Here is a 24,367-nt window from a genome sequence, read left to right on the forward strand (position 1 = left end):
CAGACCTCTGAGACAGCGGGAGCTCTGCAGGCTGGGACTGCTAAACAGGGTATAAGGCCCACGGAAGATGGTAAACAAAGATTAAATACTGGCCCAGGAGTCTAATAGCTAAAGGATGAGATTGGCCCTCCAAACCTCCCACCTGGCAAGAACCTTAAAATAAAAGCTACAAAATATAAAGACAGAAACCAATGAAGACAAATAGCTACTTTTCTAAACCAAGCCTGGCGATTTGTGAAGAGGGAAAAGAAGTAGGAAAACAAAATATAAAGCAGTTAAATTCTAAAAGACTCTGAGGGTCTCAGAGAAGCCTACATAGCCAGGCCTCAAAGAGATTTTAATTTGAAAACATCAAACACCTATGTGTTTGATATGCGGTATTGATTTTTTTTAAAATCAGGTACTACAAATGGGTTAACTGAAAGATCATTTCTATCCTAAAGATAAATTTGAATTTGCTTTATTCAAATTTTGTAACTTTTCCCGCCCAGTCTCAGTCTGAACACACTCCATCATCTGGTTTCCAGAACTCAGATTGCGCAGTGGTCTTGTCATCATCGACCAGGGCTAACAGTTCAGCGGAAGAGGTCTCCCTAAGTCTCCCTCATCTCTAGCCTAATGGGTTGCTCATTTCTCCATCCCGCTCCTCGATTCACCTGACCTGTTATAATCCTCTTAGGCTCTGGGCAAATGTCGCTGCCAATTATATAACGGGCCCAGTCACATAAGGAAAATACTGTGGGTTCATCTGGGGGCTGCATGGGGGACCTGGGGACACTCCTGCCCTACGACCCTCACTGCAGCACCCCCATACCAACCTCCTGCTCCCACTTTTCAACCCCTGCCACCCCCTACTGGCCTAACTTCTCAATTTTTTTAAACTTAATTTTAAAAGGGCATATATACATTTTTATCACTGATTCCCATGTATGTTAATTTTAATACTTGATATTAACTGAAAATTTCCAATATTTAGTTTCCCTAAATGTCCAAAGAAAACTGCTCAAATAGGTTATTTCTTGGTTCTTTCTGTAGTTTACACAACATAAACTTGCACTTGATTCTCATATGTGAGAATGAGAAATGTAATAATAGGAAAGGCAAGTGATCTAAATGCTTTCTGCAGTGATGTGACCTAACCATCCATTCCAAATCAGTCCTTAGTAAGCAGCATGCAATTAACAGAATCTATCCAAGAATAAAGTTTATAGCCATAAAACAAAAGCATTTTCTTTGAAGAAACTAACTGGCTCTCCTCAGGAGGGAATAAAAACAATACCTTAGGTTTATCAGCATGAGGCGCTGATCAAGGAGACCACCCAATCACCCAGGAATGCCAGCGGTCCCTTCTTGTGAATACAGATACTCAGAGCACAGAAATAAGCAATGTCATTCCCACATTTCTGTCAGGACCTGTCTCCTGCTCTGGAACTGTCACTCTAACTGCACTGAAATTCTTATCTGCTACTCGCTTGGGAGGTACAGCCACCCGAAGCCTCCTCTTCACCCTCAGCTTATGGCCCACCAAGCAGTGTCCTTTGCTGGGGCACTAGGCCCTTCTCTTCTTGGTCCCTCCTCCAGCTGACAGCCTTCCACTCTCTCCTTTCTAAACTCTGCCCAGCACCACTTGGACACCAGAGCTCTTCCTCATGCCACCTCCTCCAGAGCCTACCCAGGAGGAAATCACTGCAACAAGGGAAAAGTCTTCCCCTACAAAGGGTCTGCTACTGCTGCAGTCATGAAACCCGGGAGATGAGCGCTAGGAGCCTGACTTGGAACATTTCTCATAGAAACACATAAAAAGGGTGGTCAAATTCCACTGTATCATTAGTACAACACTTTAGCTGTATTATGAATTAAGTTGATATTTATAGCATTTTTTCTATGGGAAATTTTGTTCCAAGCTATAACCAACAATCTACAAATTTCTAAATTCTGTCCCACTTGTGAAATGTACCTTGCCCACATCTAGTACATGATCTTAAGAATTTTTACACTTATTTTTTAAATGACAAAAAATATAGTTTGGTCTGAAAGTTTAACATTGAATGCCCCACGATAAAACTGACAATACATAAGAAAATAAAAGGTTTTTGGTTTTGGTAGATTTTGTTGTTAATCCTCACCCAAGGCTATTTTCCATTGATTTTTTTTTTTTTTTTTAAGAAACTCAAAGGGAGAGAAGGAGGAAGGTAGGGAGGGAGGGAGGAACACTGATGTGACAGAGACATCGATTAGTTTCCTCTGCACAAGCCAGGACCAGGGCTGGGGAACAAACCTGCGGTGGAGGTATGTACCCTTGACTGGGAATCAAACCCGAGACCCTTCGTTGTGCAGGCCAATATTTTACCACTGAACCACACTAACCAGGGCAAAAGATTTTTGTTTTTTAACTACTAATTCATTTTACATTTCTTCTTCAGTTTCCTATGTAATACTCTCCCACACTAAATGAAATATAATGTTCACAACATAGACAGACAAATAACCATACTTCCAATGCACAGCATGATAATGTACCTTCACATATTCTCTCTGTAACATGAATTTAATAATATCTGTTATGGATTCTTTAATATCAGCAGGAAGATTCTGGAAAAGAAAAAAAAAGCATAATTAAATTTGGAAGCTACTCTGTAGTTACAGACTGCATTTATTCTAATTTTATATGTTCTATTTTTTAAAATTAGTTAATAAAAGCATTTTTTGAGAAAGCTTACCCTTTTCCGCAGCTTTCTGAAAAGGGGTCTGAGATAGGACTCGGTCTGTTTCTGAGTAGCACTGTTCAGTTTGCCCTGCACACTGCGCTTCACATAATCTTCTCTGGCATTCAATTCTTTAGCCCAAACACCAAGAAGAAACTAACGAGAGTGAGTAAAATTAGACTACAATGCCATCCAGTTGTTGAACAAGTTTAAAGTTCCCCAACACACAAAACAGTTAACTGTCATCCTTAGAATAAACTTCTCAAATGATTACAATACCATCCACTAATATTTAATGAACTATGCTTATTCTGTCATATGTTTTGAAGAAGCGCTTTTGGCAATTCATAAACTTTCCTATTCTCTATATATCCTAACTCAAAGATAATCCATTTCCCCTAAAAATATTACCTGAGTAACTATCTGATGGAAATAAACTTTTATTTGCATTTTTATTACATAAAGTTTACCTAGATCATCAGCCATATTACCACATGTGCTGTGATATTTAATGAATCCCCCAAGTATCTTATTATAGTATTTGGACTTTCTACTTTTACAGTAGAGAAAATAGTTCAATTAAAAATTCCCACCAAAGTGCCTAACTAAAAGAGCAGGAAAGAAATAAAAGAAACAGAAATAAAAGAAACTTTGACTCATTCCTTCCCCTATCCCACCCTGGAAAACTACCACAATGCCCCTTGGGTTTACCTATGTACAGAGCACCCTTCCAGAGGCAGTTACACAGTGAAGGCTGAGGAGAACACACTCCCCTAGTGGCAATCCCTGTGTAATCCTATAAATTCTCTCAGAGAAAATTTTGTTCATATTACCCTGTTCCCATGCCCTATCTGGTTCCCTGTCATTTCCTCAATCGATGCAGAATCTTGATGACTAATATGTTGTATTTAAATTGTAAATGCAAGTAAAAGCATATCTTGCTTTAAATCTCATGGCCTGACCACAAATAATTTATTTGTGAAATGAACCTGGGATTTGCACACTCTCTACCTAAAATACTAACGACAGAAATGCTGAGAAGATGGAATGAGCATATCATAGGAAGAATAACAGCTATCTGTAGAAATGAGAAATGAAATCCCTAAAAAGTTACTGATGTATTTGCTTTTATCACTGCCAGTGTCTTCTTACCTCCTTCCTTTTGTTACTATTATCATCACCTCTCATAAAAGGTTCTAGAACTCTACCCTCACTACACTCCTTCCTAGAGTGCTTTAAAAAATGTAGAACTCCCCAAACATCTTGTTCATCCCATTGCTGAAAACTTTTTTCTTTGTGTTTACGTTAATAAGTCAGTTTTTTTAAACTGCCAAAGGAAAGAAATATACTGTCTTTGATTAACCTCTATATCCATGGACATAGCAATATCATAAACAATGTACATGCCAGAAATGTTTATTGAAATTTCCTTTCCCAGACTTTAACTCTTTTTTTTTTCAGACTTTAACTCTTAATAATCCAAAATCATAAAAATATTTAACTAACCAAAATGTCCTTTCTTAGCTTAAAAGTACATACCTTAAGGAATTTGGTAATGATGTCCATGTCTTTATGATCATCACCTTTTCCTAAGGATTCTCCCAATGCCTGAAGAAAAATAATGCTCCTGCTCATTAGTAAAGAGCAACAAATGAATATATCTTATCAACACCAGTCTAAACATGGCTTTTTATTACACAGACTGTCCAATTTCTACTTAAAAACCTAATGGAATTTCTAAATAAAAATTTTAAAAAACGCTAATTTGTCATTTAAATTTTGAAAGCATGTTCTCTTTTATGAATCAAAAGCCTGAAGAAGGGGAAAGGGGAGTGATTGCTAATGCATATGAGATTTCTTTTCAGGGCAACAAAATTGTTCTAAAATTAGACTGTGATAATTGTACCATTCCATGAATGTATTAAAAACCACTGAACTGTACACTTTAAAACAGTAAATTGTGTGAGATGCAAATTTCTCAATAAAGCTGTTAAAAGGAAGAAAAAACAGCACACTCAGAACTGGTTGCTCACATCAGTTATTCCAATAAAATTTAGAGTTCATAGATAGGTGCTGTGGTGGTGGCTGGGAGAGTACAATTAAAAGGACATCCTCCTCAAATATGACATTAGCATGTGCAAGAGCAAGGAATAAAAGGAAAAAAACAAAACAAACACTTCACACTTTATTAAGAGCTTTAAACTAAGCCATATTGTTTGTTGAGGTATATATTAAATAATATAATACTGCTCTTTAGTTGAGATTACATATATCACTCCACATTCAACACTCTAACAAAAATTAGAAAACAAAAGATTGTCAGTGTTGACAGGGTTTAGGGATATATGACACACCCTACTGGTAGGATACAGACTAATACAGCCATCTGGAGAGCAACTTAGCATTACTTAGACAAGTTAATTGTACATAAAGCGATCCCACTTCTGAGTCCATAGGGGTAATGTACAAGAGAATTCTTCACAAAGCTGCTTGTGGTAACAGGGATCTGGGAGCAATTTAGTTGACTATATTATGAGGGAACACAAGGCAGTGATTGCCATAAGATATAAAGTATTGCCGAAGCCGGTTTGGCTCAGTGGTAGAGCGTCAGTCTGCGGACTGAAAGGTCCCGGGTTCGATTCCTGTCAAGGGCATGTACCTTGGTTGCGGGTACATCCCCGGTAGGGGTTGTGCAAGAGGCAACTGGTCGATGTTTCTGTCTCATCGACGTTTCTAGCTCTCTATCTCTCTCCCTTCCTCTCTGTAAAAAATCAATAAAATATATTATAAAAAAAAAAAAGTATTAGCAGTTAACAGCAAAGGTTTAGACATATATAAGGCATCAAGGATGGATTTTAAAAACAGTTCAAAGTATGAAAAGGAAAAAGCAGAAAGAAGAATTTCACAGTACAATACTATTTATGGAAATAAAAAACACATGCTCACAAAACACTACTAATTATAAAAGATCAACAACAAATAAAATAATGCACATCAAACACATTCGAATAACTACTTTTAATGGCAAAAAGTAGGGAAATGTGAGTAGAGAATGAGAAAAAAGAGACTGAATGAATGAAAGCATGATAGAGTAATCTGATGAACTCAACCATTTGTTGCAGGGAATGAAAGGTGTAACGGGAGATAAGGTGGATGTAGAAATTACCTCTAACTCTTCAATTGTGGTGTTTTCTTCATGAACTTTCAAGTCATTCTGTGTGTCTTCCTCTCCAGGTTCTTGACCACCCACAAGTTCATTGAGGTATTGCTGGTCAATCTTATCCAAAGCTGCTTTCAGATCATTCCTCAATCCCTGAGAAAGATGAAAAATTATACCGAGTTTGAAATTTCACCGATCTTTCACTTGATTTTTCACTAACACTAGGTATAATTCATCTCAGACTACCAATTAAGAGGGCCGAGTAGGTAAACACTGTACTTGCCTCCTCCCATGACCATATCAAAATTACAATTTAAATGGTACAACAACCATTACTGAGAACCACCTGAAGGCTACTATGAACTTCAAAAACCTTTGAAATGTCCACAGTATAAAACTAGTGTCTCCTCTATATCATAGGCTAGCAACTACATTTCTAACACGAGCAAATTCCACATTCTATTAACACTCAGTCTGTGACTGTTTAATAAAAAGGAAAGCCTTAAACCCTGGCTGCTGTCACTCAGTGGTTAGAGCGTTAGCCCGAGCACCAAAGGGTCGTGGGTGCAAGTCCCAGTCAAGGCCACATGTCCGGTTGCAGGCTCAACCCCCAGCCCCATTCAGGGTACGTGCAAGAGCCAACCAACTGCTGTGTCTCTCACATCAATGCTTCTCGCTCCCTCCCTCCCTCCCTCCCTCCCTCCCTGTTCCTCCTTCCCTTTCATTCTCTAAAAATCAATGGAAAAAATATCCAGGGGTGAGTATTAACAAAACAAAACAAAATAAAAAGAAATTTAAAAAAAAAACGCTTTAAACTGGACCCTTAATTTTCATCATATACCAAAATTAACTTAAAAGGGATAAAAAAAACACCTAAATCCAAGAGCTAAAACTATAAAATGTTTAGAAAACATAGGGGGAAAGCTTCATGACATTGGATTTGGAAATGATTTTTTATATAATATACAACAGCAAAAGCACAGGCAACAACTACAATAAATATAGAAAAGTTAAAAAGTTTTATGCATCAAAGATAGTATCAATAGAATGAAAAGATAACCCAAGGAAAGGGAGAAAATATTTGCAAATCACATATCTGATAAGGATTGATATCCAGAACACATAGAAACTCCTACAATTTAAAAACAGAAAACAACTAACAGGATTAAAAATGGGCAAAGGCCTTAAATAGAACAAGACATGCAAATGGCCCATAAGCAAATGAAAAGATGCTCAACATCACCAGTAAGTAGAGACCACAATGAAATATCAATTCACACCCATTCAAATGGCTGTTATTATTACTTTTTTAATCCTTTTTTTTAAATATATTTTATTGATTTTGTACAGAGAGGAAGGAAGAGAGATAGAGTTAGAAACATCGATGAGAGAGAGTCATCTATCAGCTGCCTCTTGCACACCCCCTACTGGGGATATGCCTGCAACCAAGGTACATGCCTTGACCGGAATCGAACCCGGGACCCTTCAGTCCCCAAGCCGACGCTCTATCCATTGAGCCAAACTGGTCTCGGCAAAATGGCTGTTATTAAAACAAACAAAAAACACAGAAAATAACGGGTGGTGGCTAGGTGTGGAAGCCACGCCAGGTCCCCAGAGAGTCAAGGCCGGTGGGAGCACAGAGGCCTTGTCATTTACGCCAGAATAGCCAGAGGCCGCTCTGAGCATAAGCCTAAATGGGATGTTCAAGGACCCTGAGCCTGGGAATCCTAACCAGACCAAGATACCATGAGTGGCTGCAAGGCCATAGCACTCTGATAGTACACTGTGTCCTTCTGTAGCCAATATGATTGATGTAACTATTGGCACAAAGCCTTCTTTGTCTAAATAGTGTAAAAGTAGGTTACTGACCAGCTACTGGGCTGGAGTATGGAGAGAGAACAGCTAGGATGGAGTGTGTGAAGAAGTCTGCTACAGAAAGCAGTTGGGCAGGACAGGAGAAGCTGCTGAGCCAGAGAGCTCAGGTACCACTATGATGTGAGGTGGTGAGTCTAGGAGGCAGCGTGGGGCTGCTTAGATAATAGCTGTGGGTACAGAGACTGATGCTACTTTATGGGAGATCTACCAGCTGGTGTTTGACTGCCTGCCTAAATGGACTTTCCCGTGAGGACTGTTCTTGTCTGATGGCTACTGGCTTCTGCAATCAAGACTCATTCTTACATACCCACAACCTCTCATGGCTTCTCTGTCTAAGACCTGGCATTCAAGGAGGTCCAGCCCGAGGCAGGAGGGCTCAGACCCACCACCTGTATCTAGTGAGCAGAGGATAAGGAAGGAACTTGGATTAAGTTCCCAACAGTTAGTACATTGGTAAGGGTTCAAGCAGGAACCAGCCTTGGCATAGTTGAATGGGAAAATTTAGAAAACTATATGCACTCAAAGCCACTCAGAGCAACAGAGCTCGTGCCGGGTTCTGGCACTGCTCGGACACTAGCATATAAATATGCTATAAATAAATGGGACACTTTGCACTGCTGGAAATGTAAAATGGTAGAGCTGCTGTGGGAAACTGTTGGCAATACCTCAGAAAGTTAAACATACCACACCAAGACACGTTATAATTAAAATGTCAAAAAATAAACACAAGGAGAGATCTTAAAAGGAACAAGAGGGGGGGAAATTATTATATACAATGAAACATGCATAAGACAATCAGCAGGTTTTTCAGCAAGAACTTTGCATATTGATGTTTCTTTCCTTCTGTCTCTCTCCCTCCATACAATGGAATATGTTTTAGCCTTTTTTTTTAAAGGAAAATTCTGCCCTGGCCAATTGCTTAGTGGTTAGAACACTGGCCCATAGACTGAAGGGTTGTGGGTTTGATTCCTTTTCAAGGGCATGTACCTGGATTGTGGGTTTGCTCCCTAGCCCCAGTCAGGGCATGTGCAGGAGGCAATCAATCAATGTGTCTCTCTTGAACAGCAATGTTTGTTTTTTTCTCTCTGTCTCCACCTTCCTCCCTTCTACTCTCTTTCAATGGAAAAAATATATCCTCAGGTGAGGATTTTTAAAAAAGGAAATTCTGACACATGCTACAACATGGATGAACCTTAAAGGTTTTATGTTAAGTTAGAAGACTGGTCCAGATGACCTTAACCACTCACCTAACTGCAATCACATGCAAGATCGTGAGCCAAACACTGGCAGCTTAGCCCAATCAAACCACAGAACTGTGGGAGATAATAATAAATTATCTCGCCGGAACCAGTTTGGCTCAATGGATAGAGCGTCGGCTTGGGGACTGAAAGGTCCCGGGTTCGATTCCAGTCAAGGGCATGTACCTTGGTTGCGGGCATATCCCCAGTAGGGGGTGTGCAAGAAGCAGCTGATCAATGACTCTCTCTCATCGATGTTTCTAACTCTATCTCTCTCCCTTCCTCTCTGTACAAAATCAATAAAACATATTTTAAATAATAATAATAATAATAAATTATCTTAAGTTACTACGTTTTAGAAGGATTTGTGACAGTCATAGATGACTGAAAAATATTTTATAGTAATAAATTCTTTTAAGCTACTAAGTTTTTGGTGGTTTGTTGCATAACCATAAATAACTACACCTGTTTCTAAGTAATTGATAGAGCAAGTAGGTAAGTTAATAAAGATTCAGAATCTCTGAACAACACTATTGTAAATGGAATTTATCCCAAAGCATAAAAAATAAAATAAAACATTTTCAAAAGCCCATGGAATATTAATCAAAAGAGACCATATGCTGAGCCATAAAAAATATCAGAACTCTAAATGTAAAAGTTAAAACTGCTAAGCTTAAAAAAAACAAACCAAAAAAAAAACAACCAGAAGACTAAAAAGGTCTTTAAGACCTTGGGAAAGGCAAATGTTTTTTAAGTAAAATACCAAAAGCAATAATCATAAAACCAAAAGCTGATAAAGTGGACTTCACCAAAATCTAAAACTCCCCCCCAAAAGAAACGAATAAGAGAACAGGTAAACTGTAGACTAGGACAAAATAGTCACAAAATATATATCTGTATCTCACAAAGGAATTATATCCAGAATAAATGAAGAACTTCTACAATTCAAAATAAAAATACAAACAACCTAAATAAAACATGAACAAAAACTTTTAATACACAATGCACAGGGGAAAATATAGCCTATAGAAGTCCATGAGAAGATGCTCATAATCTTTAGTTATTAGGAAAATGTGAAAACAACTACAGTGAGATACTTGTATTACACATACAAGAAAATTGTTAAAATTTTAAAGACTAACAATAAAAATGCTGATGGCATTTGGAAATATTTGGCATTTCTGAAAAAGGTAAGCATACATTTACTCTTACTATTCAACAATTACACTTCTCCATAATTATCCAAGAGAAGTAATATAGGATCAAAAAAGGTTTGTATAAGAATGTTCAGAGCAGTTTCAATCATTACAGCCCAATGTTGAAAACATATTACAGTATGTTTATAAGAATGAATACCATCAGCAATGAAAAGGAACAGACTACTGATAACCGCAATAGCATGGATGAATCTAAAAAATGCTTTGCCGATCAAGAAGCCAGACACTATGACTTCATCTATAAAAAATAGCAGAACAAGCAAAATTAATCCATGGTGATAGGATTTTAAAAAGTGGTTGCCAGAGAAACCAAGATGGCAACATAAGTAAACACCTAAACCACTGCCTCGCACAACAATTTCAAAACTACAACTAAAAAACAAAACATCTATCACCCAGAACCATGGGAGAGCTGGCTGAGTGGAAGTTCTACAACTAGAAGGAAAGAGAAAAGAGCACTGAGATGTGTACCAGCGCTGAAAAGCTGAGGTAGGGAGGTGCATGAATTGGGCTGCCGGCTGGTATCTGGGTGTGCTACTTCTTTCAACCTGAAGGGGGAGACAAGCTCCTGATTACTCAGCATTTCAGGAGAGAAGCTGGGGACCCAAACTCCTACAAAGAAAAGCTGGACTGTCTGTCATCGGGTCAGAAAGTGAGAGGAACTTTCTTGCAGAGGTGCATGCAGGAATCATTGTTTACTGCACTGGGGCGCAGGATGTAGGGAAGTGGAAACGCAGAAAGGCAGAGAAGGCTGACTGGCAGCCATCACTTTTTGCCACACCCTAGTCTAGTGATTCTCTGAGACCCCACCCCAAACCCACCCAAGCAGCAGCTTTTGCATATAAATGGCCTGCCCTATCACAGCTTAACCAAACAAACTGCAGCTCATGTCAGATAGCTCCAAAACTTCCAAACCCCAAGCAAAAAGTAAAAAACTGTAGTTCTTGCTGTAGCTCCAACTGGGAGGCCTGAGACAGTAGCTGACTTGCACCCCATTGGAGATCCAGAAGCTAGTATATCTACTGGTCAGTGTGAGACAACACCAGATTTCAACTACTCACATCCATAAGTGACACACTCAAGAGCACCAAAGCCCCACTGAAGCAAGTCCTGCCCCATAAGCGTGTCTCCAGCACAGCAGTTCTTCCATTATAGACACAGCGGATCCTCACAGCCAATTGGCCTGGAGGTCAATTCCTCCCAGTGACACCAACAACAATCAAGACTTAACTACAAAAGTCTGTACACACAGTCCACAAAGGGGTACACCAGGAGTGTCCACCTCAGGTAACTGGGAGGCTGACCCCGTGAGCCATACAGGACACCTAGCACACAAAGCCACCCTACCAATTCAGGGAAACAACAAAAATGTGGAGACAAAGAAACAGATCACAAATAAAAGAAATGGAGGAAAACAAACAACTGGATATAGAGTTCAAAACCATGGTTATAAGGTTTTTCAAGAATTTCCTAGAAAAGGCCGATAAATTCAATGAGACCCTTGAGGATATGAAAAGAACCAACTAGAAATTAAACATACACTAATTGAAATAAAAAATATTATACAGACACCCAACAGCAGACTAGAGGAACGCAAGAATCAAGTCAAGGATTTCAAATACAAAGAAGCAAAAACTCAACCGGAAAAACAAAAAGAAAAAAGAATCCAAAAATTTGAAGATAGTGTAAGAAGTCTCTGGGACAACTTCAAGCATACCAACATCAGAATTATGGGGGTTCCAGAAGAAGAGAGAGAGCAAGATACTGAAAACCTATTTGAAGATATAATGACTGATCATTTGTACACTCGCTGCTGGGGTCGGAGGTCAGAGTGAGCTTCTCGGGGACCACAGGAGGAAGATGGTGGTGGAATCGCACATCACCCAGGAGGAAATTAAGAAGGAACCGGAGAAGCCAATCGACCGGAGAAGACTTGCCCGCTGCTGCTGCTGCGCATCTTCACCACCACCAACGGGCGCCACCACCGCATGGACGAGTTTTCCCGCAGGAACGTGCCATCTAGCAAGCTGCAGATCTACACCTGATGGATGCAACCCTGAAGAACTGACTAGTTTAGTAAAAGAAGTCTACCCAGAAGCTAGAAAGAAGGGCACACACTTCAACTGTGCAACTGATTTTACCGATATTAAAAGACCTGATTATCGGGTGAAGGAGACTGACAGCATCATGTCCAAGAGAAAGGGAACTGATGATTCTCATGTCCAGGAGAAAGGGAACTGATGATTCCATGACACTGCAGTCCCAGAAGTTTCAGATAAGAGATTATGTGGACATAGCAATCACCCCTTCGAATTGGGCATGACCTCTTTCAGGGCGCATGAGGCCATATTAAATTTTATTGACAAAAATGAAGATATGATGACTGAAAACTTCCCCCACCTGGTGAAAGAAATAGACTTATAAGTCCAGGAAGCACACAGAACCCCAAAAAAAAGGAATCCAAAGAGGACCACACCAAGACACATCAAAATTAAAATGCCAAGAGCAGCCGAAACCGGTTTGGCTTAGCGGTAGAGCGTCGGTCTGCGGACTGAAGGGTCCCTGGTTCGATTCCGGTCAAGGGCATGTACGTTGGTTGCAGGCACATCCCCGGTGGGGGGTGTGCAGGAGGCAGCTGGTCGTTGTTTCTCTCTCATCGATGTTTCTAGCTCTCTATCCCTCTCTCTTCCTCTCTGTAAAAAATCAATAAAATATATTTAAAAAATAAATAAATAAATAAATAAAAATAAATAAATAAAATGCCAAGAGCAAAAGATAAAGAGAATATTAAAAGCAGCAAGAGAAAAACAGTTAGTTACCTACAAAGGAGCACCCATATGATAGTCAGCTGATTTCTCAACAGAAACTATGCAGGCCAGTTGGGAGTGGCAAGAATTATTCAAAGTGATGAATAGCAAGAACCTACAACCAAGATTACTCTATCCAGCAAAGTTATCTTTCAGAATTGAAGGTCAAATAAAGAGCTTCACAGACAAGAAAAAGCTAAAGGAGTTCACCACCACCAAACCAGTATTATATGAAATGCTGAAAGGTATTCTTTAAGAAGAGGAAGAAGAAGAAAAAAGTAAAGATAAAAATTATGAACAACAAATACATATCTATCAACAAGTGAATCTAAAAATCAAGTGAATTAAAAATCTGATGAACAGAATAAACTAGTGAATATAATAGAATCAGGGGCATAGAATGGGAGTGGATTGATAATTCTCGGGGGGGGGATGTCTGTGTGGGGGGTATGGGAAGAGACTGGACAGAAATCGTATACCTATGGATGAGGACAATGGGAGGGGAGGTAAGGGCAGAGGGTGGGTGGGAGCTGGGTGGAGGGGAGCTATGGGGGGGAGGGGAAAAGAAAAAATTATAATAATCTGAACAATGAAGATTTATTAAATTTTAAAAATTAAATTAAAAAAAAAAAGTGGTTGCCCATGAGTAGAAAAGATGGACTAGGGGTTGGTGAAGAAGGGTGCTGGAGAACTTCCTTGGGTGATGAAAATGTTCTGTATTTTCACAAGGTTGGTGGTTACAAACTAGTATGTGTCAAAATGGACTGAACATACATAAAATAGGTACTTTAAAAAAAATTTTTTAACTTATATTCATCAGCAGTCATCTGGCAACTTTTTCATTTCTTCCTCTAATAATGCAATTGGTCATACATCATATATCTATAATAATACTATTCTAGATTATGTATCGATAGTACAGTAATATTCTTCTAGCTTTGGTCTGACTTCTTACCTTGTTAACTTCTGGTGTCAGGATTTCTATTTTTCTTAAACGCTGAAAAGCATCATAATCAGTTTCTCCAAATAGTCTGATTGGTTCTCCTCTTTCTCTTAATCTTCTGATAACCTATTTTTTTTAAATCAAAAGATAGTAGTAATTCCTTATATTATTAGTAATGGTGACCAAACACTTATTTTGAAATGCCAGTTGGAAAAGTTACTTTTTTCAACTTTTTTTTTTCAGAAAAAAAAAAATTTACTTTTTCTTTAGTTTTCCATGAAAAAAAAATACCGAGTCATTGTCACACCTTAAACAGTCCTAAGGGGTTAGGATTTTTGGCTGGTTCAATAAAGTAACAATCTGTATAATCGAATACATAAGAAAAATATTAAGATGGTAGCAAGTGATAATATTCAGATAGAGAAGGAAAATAAAGTTTGGAGTCAGTTGATAACTCAGCTGATGACCACAGCTAATGTCAGCATTGCAATACTATTTTTGAACCAAACCCTGTCCCTTTGGAGAGAAAGTGGGTATGATCAGGACGGGGCACATGCGGGGCTATTGAGGGGCTGATAATACTACTCTATTTGTTGACTTAGATGATAGTTATACAGGTGTTTAATAACTATACATTATATTAAACATATGTGTGATATAACATGATATATATGCTATAGTTAATAAAAAGGAAAAACAAAGATTATAATTAATATATTTATCCAAATAAAAAATAAATACCAAGAACTTTACCTGGGAACACACTTAGAAACCACTGGTAGGGCTCCCAATGGATTAACTGAAGCTTGATATTAAAAAGAAACTTAAGAGTTCATGTACTGCTTTCTCTAATCAATGCAGAATTAGCCCCCAAAATCAACTGTCAGGTCACTGTCTGACAAATGACAGGAATCATATCTTTTCATGAAACAACCCACCCTATTTCTGGATACGTTTTGCTTCTCAAAATAAACTAAAATCTACCCCTCTTAAACTTCTACCCATTTATTTTAGCTCTACTTTATGGAACCACAGAGAATACTTAATTCCTTTTCAAAATTAAAGCTGTGGTCAATAAACTCTTTTAAAAGTATTTAGGTTAATTATTTAAAAATACCTTCCTCTAATTTTCACATGACAGTTTCCAGAGTTAGCCATCCTTTTCTCTGAGTTTCCTTTGTTCAAAGTTCACTTTTGTTTTGTACCTTCTGAATAGTCTGAATTCTTTATATCACATAAATATCCTTAAAAATATTTTTAAAGAAAATAATAATTGATCTTGACTAGGGTATGGGCAAACACTATGGGAGTATAAACTGGTATAACTGAGACAAAGCACTCTTATGTATCAAAAGTCTTAGAAATGTACATACACTCCAGATATCATACTTCTAAAAGATTTTACAAAGAAAATAATCGTACATTATTATACATGCAATCATGTTTATAGAAGGATATTCCTCTTAGTATGATTCATAAGAGGGAAATGCAAAAGTAATCTAAATGACCATTAATAAAGAATTGGCTTTAAAAATATGGGAAAGTATATGGTCATAAAAAATTATACATAGGTATATTTTGGCCTAGAAAGAGATATTAAAAGAAAGTAAGTTATAAAATAGTACATTAGTTAAAATAATTTAAGTATAAATATTTAGAATATATACATTTAAAATAGTGTTTAGCCCTAACCAGTTTTGCTCAGTGGGTAGAGCACCAGCCTGCAGATTGAAGGGTCCCAGGTTCGATTCTGGCCAAGGGCACATACACGGGTGGTGGACTCGATTCCCTCCAGTCCACAGCAGGGGGTATGCATGAGGCAGCTAATCAATGATTCTCTCTCATGATTGATATTCTGTCTCTCCCTCTCCCTTTCTCTTTTAAATCAATTAAAATATGTTTTAAAAATACAGTGTTTAGTTTTTAAAGTTTAGAATGATAGATACTTTAAAAAGTTTAACATAATAGTATCAAGAAAAGCAGAGGTAATTTGCTAGTAGAACTCCATGAAGAAAACTGGCTACCTGCACAGTAACTGAGTTCAGTAGGTCATTTTATATGGGAAATAATGATAAACTATTAGGTAGAACTAAAGATAAATGAAAATGTTGTACAGAGTTTTTCGTTGTGTGTTTTTTGTGTGTTTTTTTTTCATGAAACTCTATATAGAAACTTACCTCTTGCCTAGAAAGGGTCATTGGTAATTTTTCCTCTGCTAGTTCAAGTTCTAATACTGGATTCGATGAAGTTAATGGTGTCTGGTCATCCTCTTTTGGCTGTATCTATATTAACAGGGGGAAAAAATTAGCTTTTAAAATATAGTTAAAATTTATCATTCTTTTAGATTAGCTGTTCAAGACAGTTAAACATGTTTTAAATATTGAAGGTCTTCTAAATGTTCCTCTGAGGAAAGAGCTCATAATAAATATCCAGCTTTTAAGAGTTTACTAGTATCAAACTTTTCAATTTCAGGGACAGCACACATAGAAAGCATGCACATCGGAGACAGCATTTTTGCTACAGAAAAGTGATATTAAGTGTAAAAGCCGTAAAACAGCTGAAACTTAGACTCACTTTCTCCTTCGACCCTAAAAAAAATTTTTTTTCTCCCTTAAAACAATCAACCTGCTTCTCCTCCTTGAGAAAATCATCCTACAAGGTTGCCTGATTCTTGCCCTGGGGTTAAAATGAAAATCAATAGAAAGGAACTGCTTTCTAACAGAAACCTATAAAGCGTCAAAAGCCAGCTTTTTCCTACCCTACTTTGGAAAGGTATTATTCCAAGTGCACAGAAATCACTGTTGGATATATAGAAAAATTTCCAATGCTGCACAGAACTTTTCCAGAAAACTGAGCTACAAACCTTCTGAGAAAATAATGAAAAACAGCACCTCACTACTCATACCACACAAAGAAAAGAGTGAACATTCTTGTTGATATGAACCTGCAGGGAAAAAAATCTCTTCATATATTTTCTTGAGTCTGCCGCCCAAGTCACAGTTTGGGAAAACTGAATTCAGCAATTTATAAGCCCATTGTGTGGTCTGTAAAAAGATATTGAAACATCGTTTCCCAACTGATCATAAGACAAATCTAAAATGCCAAAAGAAGATTAAAAACACACACAAAAGAAGATCAACTTTAAGGAAAAATTCAAAGGCTAAATGGTTAAAACTATATAACTTATGATTCTATAGTTTATGATTAACAGTAAAGTTTATCAGTATTAAAGACTGTAACAGAAAATTGAGATAAAAACTAAACTTTCATATTTTCACAAACCAAATCAGCATCAAGCCTTAAAAAAAATGGGAACTGGTTTCTATAAAGGAATGAAAATAATACATGCAATATTTTCATTATTAACAAGAAAAAAATACTAAAAATGTTTAAGAAAGAACCTGTGCTTTACTTTTAAGCACAAAAATGAGTTATTTATCAAAAAATCTTAGGATGAAAAGTAGTTTTAATTAAAGAATGCAGCTGAATTCAACATTACAAGCAGTACCTTTACAGTAATTATTTTGCTTCAGTGCTTTTCTCTGTGTAAGCAAGGAAGTACTGCACTATCACTGAAGCAATCTAAGCAAAGCAAAACTGCCACCACTGTTTTAAATTCTTTTCCTACCTTATCAAAAAGCTGAAAGGTTGAAATTTGTGGATCTTGGAAAACAACAAGTCAGCAGACTATACCCAGGGAAGTAATTCTTATTCCAAATCAAGTTGGAGTTAGACAATATGAGGGCAAGCAAAAGATGAGAATTCTTTCTGAATATATATCCAATGGTTACTAACACAAAACATTATTTTAATTTCCTAAATTAGAAGCAAATGAAATCAATATATTCATGGAAAATATCAAAATACCAATATAAATTTTCATATTTTAAAAACCTATTAGAAATATAATTACATTTTAAAACTTGACCTCTCCCCAATACTACAAAATAAAACCAAATGCACATACATACCATTTGCATTATTCATGGGTCCCTCTAGAAATGCTATGTCAGATAAATTAATTTCCAGAACTTTTAACATGACATGCACAAGAGTATTCTTTTATATTGGTGTTTCACAAGCAAAAAGTTGATTTCAAATTTATGATTTAGCAAAACAGAGCCTTCTGAAATTTGGCTTAAAAATTATTAAACTAGATATAGTCTTTTTTAAAAAATTTAAACATAACTTCACTCATAACCTTTAACCCCTCCCAATAAAAAACCTGAATGTTATTCAACTAGGTAATCTCATAGATAATTTCAGTCATGCTTTTAAAATGTATAGTCTTCCAGACAACTCATTTGTTTCGAACAAATATTTCAATATTACATTTTCTATGTAATAGACTGAGCAGTGTTTGAAATGTGATTCCTTATTACACAAAAGCATGTAAACGTTATACGGCATTATACTTCAGGCAGAGGAGCTTAGGACAAAAGGAATTATTAACAATGTAAACCTATAACTGGTTTAAAATATTCAGGAGAAAGCAGGGAAAATACCATTGCTAATACCATTGTTATTATATGAATAAAATATTTTTAGCCCTTTAAAATTGGACTTTTATTGGGAGAGGTGGAATGAGGGAGTGGTGAGGAGATGAAAATGAGGCAGCATCAGATCCAGGATTAAATTAAAAAAAAAGAAAAAAAAGAAAAGAAAAGAAAATCAAGCTTTGATCTCAAGCCACTTCATGCTGTCCACAGAAGGCCAAACCATTCCAAGCCAAAAGTCATGCATGTATTTTTTTGAATTCAAGATAAAAAAAATAAACAAAAACAAAAATTCATACCTCTCCAGATGGCTTCTCATTTATAGGCTAATGTATAACATTGATAAATTGAACAGAGATCAATAATGTTGTCACTTTAACAACAGCTGAATAAATTTAAACTCAGAAATAAGACAATGTAATATAAAAGCAGGGATTCATACCTTGTAGCCACATCTTTCATAATATGCTTCCTCTTCTTTTTTTGTAAGTTCACTACGCTTGAAATATTTTTTATTTTCCTATCAAAGAAGAAGTGAGTTAGTAATATATAATATATCCTTGCATGAAATTTAATGTCCCCTAATCAACAACCTGAAAACACTCTTCAGTTTTTTCAAGAAATGGTAAAGGTTTTTGGTTGCATTGAAATTACATTGATTTTCTGAACACACCACCTGTCCTCAATCTCTAGTCGAAATCTGAAGTACATATTTTTCTTGCAGTATCATTTTAACAGGCATATCCAATAGCAAAAGGAAGAAAACAACGATCTTTCCCAAATGTTCACACTTTTTATTTCACTTCCCAATATTTGAGTTCAGTGATAATCTCTACAAATGTATTTATTATGAACCACATAAAATAGAACGCTTTACTTTTTTTCTATCAGAAGTAACCAAAAAGAAATTATGGTATCTATAACTAACATCTTACATCTCATTTCCAAGAGAGCTCCAAGAGTGTGTCCAAATTCTTTTCATCATCTAAAAACCCTACTGTATCAATTAACTGTATTTTATTAAGTCTTAAAATTGAATTAACCAACTCTTAAAATAATCTAGGCATAGAATGGTTTTAGAGCCTTTTTATTTAAAGACAGTTTAAAGGCATTTGTTTTAATATGATTTGATGTCAAAAGAGACAAGCTCTAAATCTATTATAATGGTGGGGGGGAAAAACATTAGTTCTTTCTATACTATAGTACTATATATAAAACTATCCTTGATGTTAAACCTACAGTCACTAATTTGGAGGCTTGTTACTATCTACAGCTCTTATTCCATTGATGACTTGGCTCAAAGATGCTGTCTTGCCTTGGTCAGTGAGGTTTAGTTGGTTGAGTGCTGACCCATGCACCACAGGATGGCGGGTTCAATTCCAATTCAGGGCACATTCCCAGGTTGCAGGTTTGAACCCCAGTTAGGAGGCAGTCAATCGATATTTCTCTCTCACACTGATGTTTCTCTCTCTCTTCCTCTCTCTCTAAAATCAATAAAACTGTTTCTGTAAAAACTACTGTCCTACTTTATTAGTAGTAATTATAATACTACCTCAGGTATTTAGCACCTCATAATCCACAGCTCATTCACTCAGGCAATGACCATAATGGAGATGCTAAGACAACTACAAGAAAGGCTGATGGTGAACAATGGGAAGATCAGGCTGCCAATATTAAACCCACTGATCAGTTTGACATTTAGAAAACATTATGCACCTCCCTATATATAGAAAGTATACAGCACCACAGCGTTTTAAAAAAAACTCTTTATTGTTTAAAATATTACATATCTCTCTTTTCCCCCATTGACCTCTCTCCGCCCACTCCACGCCCCCCCCCCCCACCCCCAAGCACAGGCCCTCATCCCTCTACTGTTTGTGTCCATTGGTTGTGCTTATATGCATGCATACAAGACCTTGGTTGATCTCTTACCCCCTCTCCCACTCTATTCTGCCCTCCCTTTAAAGTTTGGTGGTCTGTTCAATGCTTCTGTGTCTCTGGATCTCTTTTTATTCATCAGTTTATGTTGTTTATCATATTCCACAAATGAGATGATGTGATATTTGTCTTTATCTGACTGGCTTATTTCACTTAGCATAATGCTCTCCAGGTTCACCCATGCTGTTGCAAATGGTAAGAATTCCTTCTTCTTACAGCAGCATAGTATTCATTACGTAGATGAACCACAGTTTTTTAATCCACTTATCTGCTCGGGGGCACTTAGGCTGTTTCAAAGACTTAGCTATTGTAAATTGTGCTGCTATGAGCATATGAGTGCATATGTCCTTTCTGATTGGTGTTTCTGATACCTTGGGATATATTCCTACAAGTGGGATTACTGAGTCAAATGGGAGTTCCATTTTTAATTTTTTGCAGAAACTCCACACTGTTCTCCACAGTGGCTGCACAAGCAATTACCTCATAGTAGCTACATCAGACAGAATGTTTTAGAAGAGGTGACAGGCGGCTCAGGAGGCTTATCTTAGGAGCTTCTGCAGTTTAACAAAGGGGCAGTCACAAGATGTTTATTATTTCAACTGTCAGACTAACAATAAAAAGCTAGGACATCACTTGAAATGATCAAGAATACAGGTGTTTTCCAGCTAAAGATAGGGCAATGAAAACAATTCAGTGATCTCCAATCAGCATTTTCTTAAAAATGAAACAGAATGGATTAAATAAAACAAATTATAGAATCACATGTAGTTAAGGTAAGAAGTATCTCATGAAACCTATTTCATATATATCAGAACAAAATATAAAAAAATACGTATCTTGCCGAAACCAGTTTGGCTCAATGGTAGAGCGTCGGTCTGCAGACTGAAAGGTCCCAGGTTCGATTCCGGTCAAGGGCATGTACCTTGGTTGTGGGCACATCCCCGGTAGGGGGTGTGCAAGAGGCAGCTGGTCGATGTTTCTCTCTCATTGACAGTTCTAGCTCTCTATCTCTCTCCCTTCCTCTCTGTAAAAAATCAATAAAATATATTTTTAAAAAAATACATATCTTACTGTGGCTGGAGCAGTAAAAACGTATAAAAGTTACTGACACTATGATGCAGAAAGATAAAGGCTATAGAGTAACAATTTATATACAGTTATCAATTATACAGCTATAAATCAAAAGACTATTCCCATATACAAGAAAAGATTCTAGTTCCAAATATTCTCTTATACAGGCATGCCTTGAAGATACTGCTGGTTAGGTTCCAGAACACTGCAATAAATGAGTACTGCAATAAAGTTACTGTGTAACTTTTTTGCTGGTGGAGGGTCTTCGCCCTACATTGTAAAAAATGCAACATTTGCTGGGAGCAATAATGTGAAGCACAATAAAATGAGGTATGCTTGTATTATTCAAGAGCACTCACTTACCTGATTCTGCATATATACACATTATAAACCTGGTGGGAAGAGTTCAGCTTTTTGTGATTCAATTTTCCCTCTAAAGTATTAATACTTAAATTTCAACATCCTGACTTTCCTAACATCAACTATGCATCCCAACATCTAAATTATTTTTTCAAATACTCTCAAATCATTTATATGGGGGGGGGGGGGTGAACGGGTCCTGAAGATATTTAATTACAAATATGGTCAAACTTTCCCCCTCTATCTACTAAATATATTCTATGTTGCTAAGTATTTTTAAAGTTTCATTGATTATGAAATCAGCCATCCACCAAACAATTCCAACTTATATTAGATTATATAAATATTACATTACATTACATCCAAGGACCTAGCAGATATTCTCCAAGTGTGGTCCTCAGACCCTGAGATTCTGAAGATCCTTTGAGAGAGTCTGTGAAGTCAACTCTTTTCAATACTAAGGTACTGTTTCCCTGTTCCCTCCGTGGTCATGTGTACTGAGGGTGAAAGGCAATGGTAAGTCTCCTGGTGTCTTGGCAAGTATTCCTAAAGGACCTCTCATTTATAGGGACGGATGATGGTTGTCTGATGAGAAAGCACTTGCGTGATTAAACTGCAAGCTAAACCAGCTGCTTTTATCATGGAATATCATTTTCACAGGAAAGAATATCTATAAACTATAGTAATTCAGACTTAACTTCCAAAAAAGTGAACAAAGTGAACCTGCCACTTCTGGGAAACAACTGATAGTATTTGCTGCCTATGATAAAATTCCAACTTTCAAGTGGAAAAAAACACACAAAAAAACCCTAAAATTGTGGCGGTCTTAGACCTGCCGTCATGAGCTTGTCGGTGTTCCAATAATTAAAGAAATTTCTCGTGATGTCCCTGTTGATATTAAGTATGTAATTTTAAAATATGGTGTAATGAAGTATATCAACATCTGGAAGATCTGCATGACTTTGAACCAATACTTTCAAATCGTCAATGAATTAATATATAAGTATCTTTAAAGCTTCTCAGCTTTAATTTCTAATACAGTAAATATCGATAAACACTTAAACAAAAGCCCTTTGGGATCCTCACTAATCTGGAAGCGTGTAAAGGGGTCCTCAAACCAAAAGCTTTGAGAACCGATTATCTAAGTTATTGTTATGCAATAATGTAAATGGAGCTCAATTTAAGGACGTTCCTAATTCTTCCTCCTCTATGTCCACTGATTCTCCAAGTTTTAGCCTCCCTTTCGGTGAAGAGCTGACCGACAGACTTTTCCTATGAGTGTTGCGGGTGGAGGTGATAGAAAATGTAACAAATAACCGGCTTTACTAGTCGGAAGGAATCTAATACTTTACAAAGCTAATTCTGAGGCTGCCCTTTCTCTGGGTTTCAGTTGGGCACAAACCCTCAGTAAAACCATACAGGTGAAGGACCAGAAGAACTGGGGCGGAATTCCGAAGAATACCGACAGGTGGGCGTGCGTATAAGGCACTGGGAACCTGCGCGGGAATAAGGGGCAAATGTGTGTGTGTGGGGGGTGGGGGTGGGGGGGGTGGGGGGGGTTGTTTGCCAAAATCTTGGGTTTTCCTGCCACTCCCCCACTTTCTCCGGAGGCTGCCGAGTCAGGAGTGTAGGGGAGAAGCAGGGCAGGAAGGGGGGACGGGGGAGTAACCCTCTCAGTTCCAGCCTGACTCCCGGCTCCCCCCTGGCCGCCCCCCTACACCCGGCGCCACGACCCCCCCTGCTCACCACCAACAGGTTCCTGTCCTCCACCAGCTGCCGCTTCCGCAGGATCTCCGACTTCAGGATGTCCATGTCGCTGCCCGGTTTAAGCCCGAGGTCCTCTCTCCGGCTCCTCCGGCCAAGCCTCCCCCGGCCGGGCGCAGCGGGTACGCGGAAACCGCAGCCCAAACACTGGAGCCTACACTGACAGGAGCCGCTTCCGGCGGAAGCTGAGGTGAGCGACGGGCGGAGAGAGAGCGCCCAGGGCGCCCGTTGCTGACAGAGCCGCTGTGCAGGAGCGGCCCCTAGCGGCACCATCGGGCAGCGCGCCTGCAGTGGTCACCGTACAAATGAATATGAAGGAGTCTTCTGAATGGTGGGGAGGTCTACCTTACCAGCTTCATTTTAACGATGACATTATACCTGTTAATTCAGGCCCCAAAACCTCCTAGCAATAGACCCCGATTATGTTAAATAACACCATATCCTTATTTATTATACCAGAGGTTCACATCAGAGTTTCTGAAGTTGCTGCTTGCCAAAATCAATGTACTAGTGAGTGAGCAAAAATCTGAACACTATTTCCAGCTCATTAATTAATCTATCTAAAAAAAAAAATGTAAATGTTCGTTTGTGCAAAATCTTAAATCTCTGAAAGTTCTTCACCGATTGCTTTGAAATTTTGACACAACAGCCGAAACCGGTTTGGCTCAGTGAAATTTTGACACAACGTTGCACTCGAATACTCGCGTGTTTTTATATAGCTTATATCTATAGATGTCACACATGTGACAGGTAAAAACATACTTTTTTGAAGAAAAAAAAAACACACCGCCAT

At 37.8% G+C, this 24,367-nt stretch overlaps 1 protein-coding gene, 1 non-coding gene and 1 pseudogene across 4 annotated transcripts in view; 1 reads left to right on the forward strand and 2 right to left on the reverse strand.

The window, feature by feature from the left end:
* The window catches only part of PRPF18 (pre-mRNA processing factor 18), a 30,005-nt gene extending 6,255 nt beyond the window's left edge, over positions 1–23,750 (reverse strand). Inside the window, exons 1-9 of one of the 3 annotated variants that reach the window (XM_036461092.2) lie at positions 23,557–23,750; positions 18,884–18,961; positions 18,741–18,767; positions 16,123–16,227; positions 13,958–14,071; positions 5,872–6,018; positions 4,245–4,313; positions 2,721–2,861; positions 2,521–2,592 (exon numbers count right to left, since the gene is read on the reverse strand). In XM_036461092.2, coding sequence (XP_036316985.1) covers positions 2,521–2,592; positions 2,721–2,861; positions 4,245–4,313; positions 5,872–6,018; positions 13,958–14,071; positions 16,123–16,227; positions 18,741–18,767; positions 18,884–18,961; positions 23,557–23,622 — 819 coding nt within the window. In that variant the 5' untranslated portion in view covers positions 23,623–23,750. The remainder of the gene's footprint in view (positions 1–2,520; positions 2,593–2,720; positions 2,862–4,244; positions 4,314–5,871; positions 6,019–13,957; positions 14,072–16,122; positions 16,228–18,740; positions 18,768–18,883; positions 18,962–23,556) is intronic. The other 2 variants (XM_036461105.2, XM_036461116.2) reach the window with 2 other exon arrangements.
* On the reverse strand, positions 489–564 carry LOC118710370. Its single transcript, XR_004985391.1, has one exon. It is a non-coding gene; the product is annotated as a small Cajal body-specific RNA 18 (non-coding RNA).
* LOC118732082 lies at positions 12,008–12,436 on the forward strand (annotated as a pseudogene).
* Positions 23,751–24,367: the final 617 nt, after the last annotated feature.

The sequence above is a fragment of the Pipistrellus kuhlii genome, unplaced genomic scaffold (genome assembly GCF_014108245.1).
Source record: "Pipistrellus kuhlii isolate mPipKuh1 unplaced genomic scaffold, mPipKuh1.p scaffold_m20_p_1, whole genome shotgun sequence".
In the NCBI taxonomy this organism is placed as follows: Eukaryota; Metazoa; Chordata; class Mammalia; order Chiroptera; family Vespertilionidae; genus Pipistrellus; species Pipistrellus kuhlii.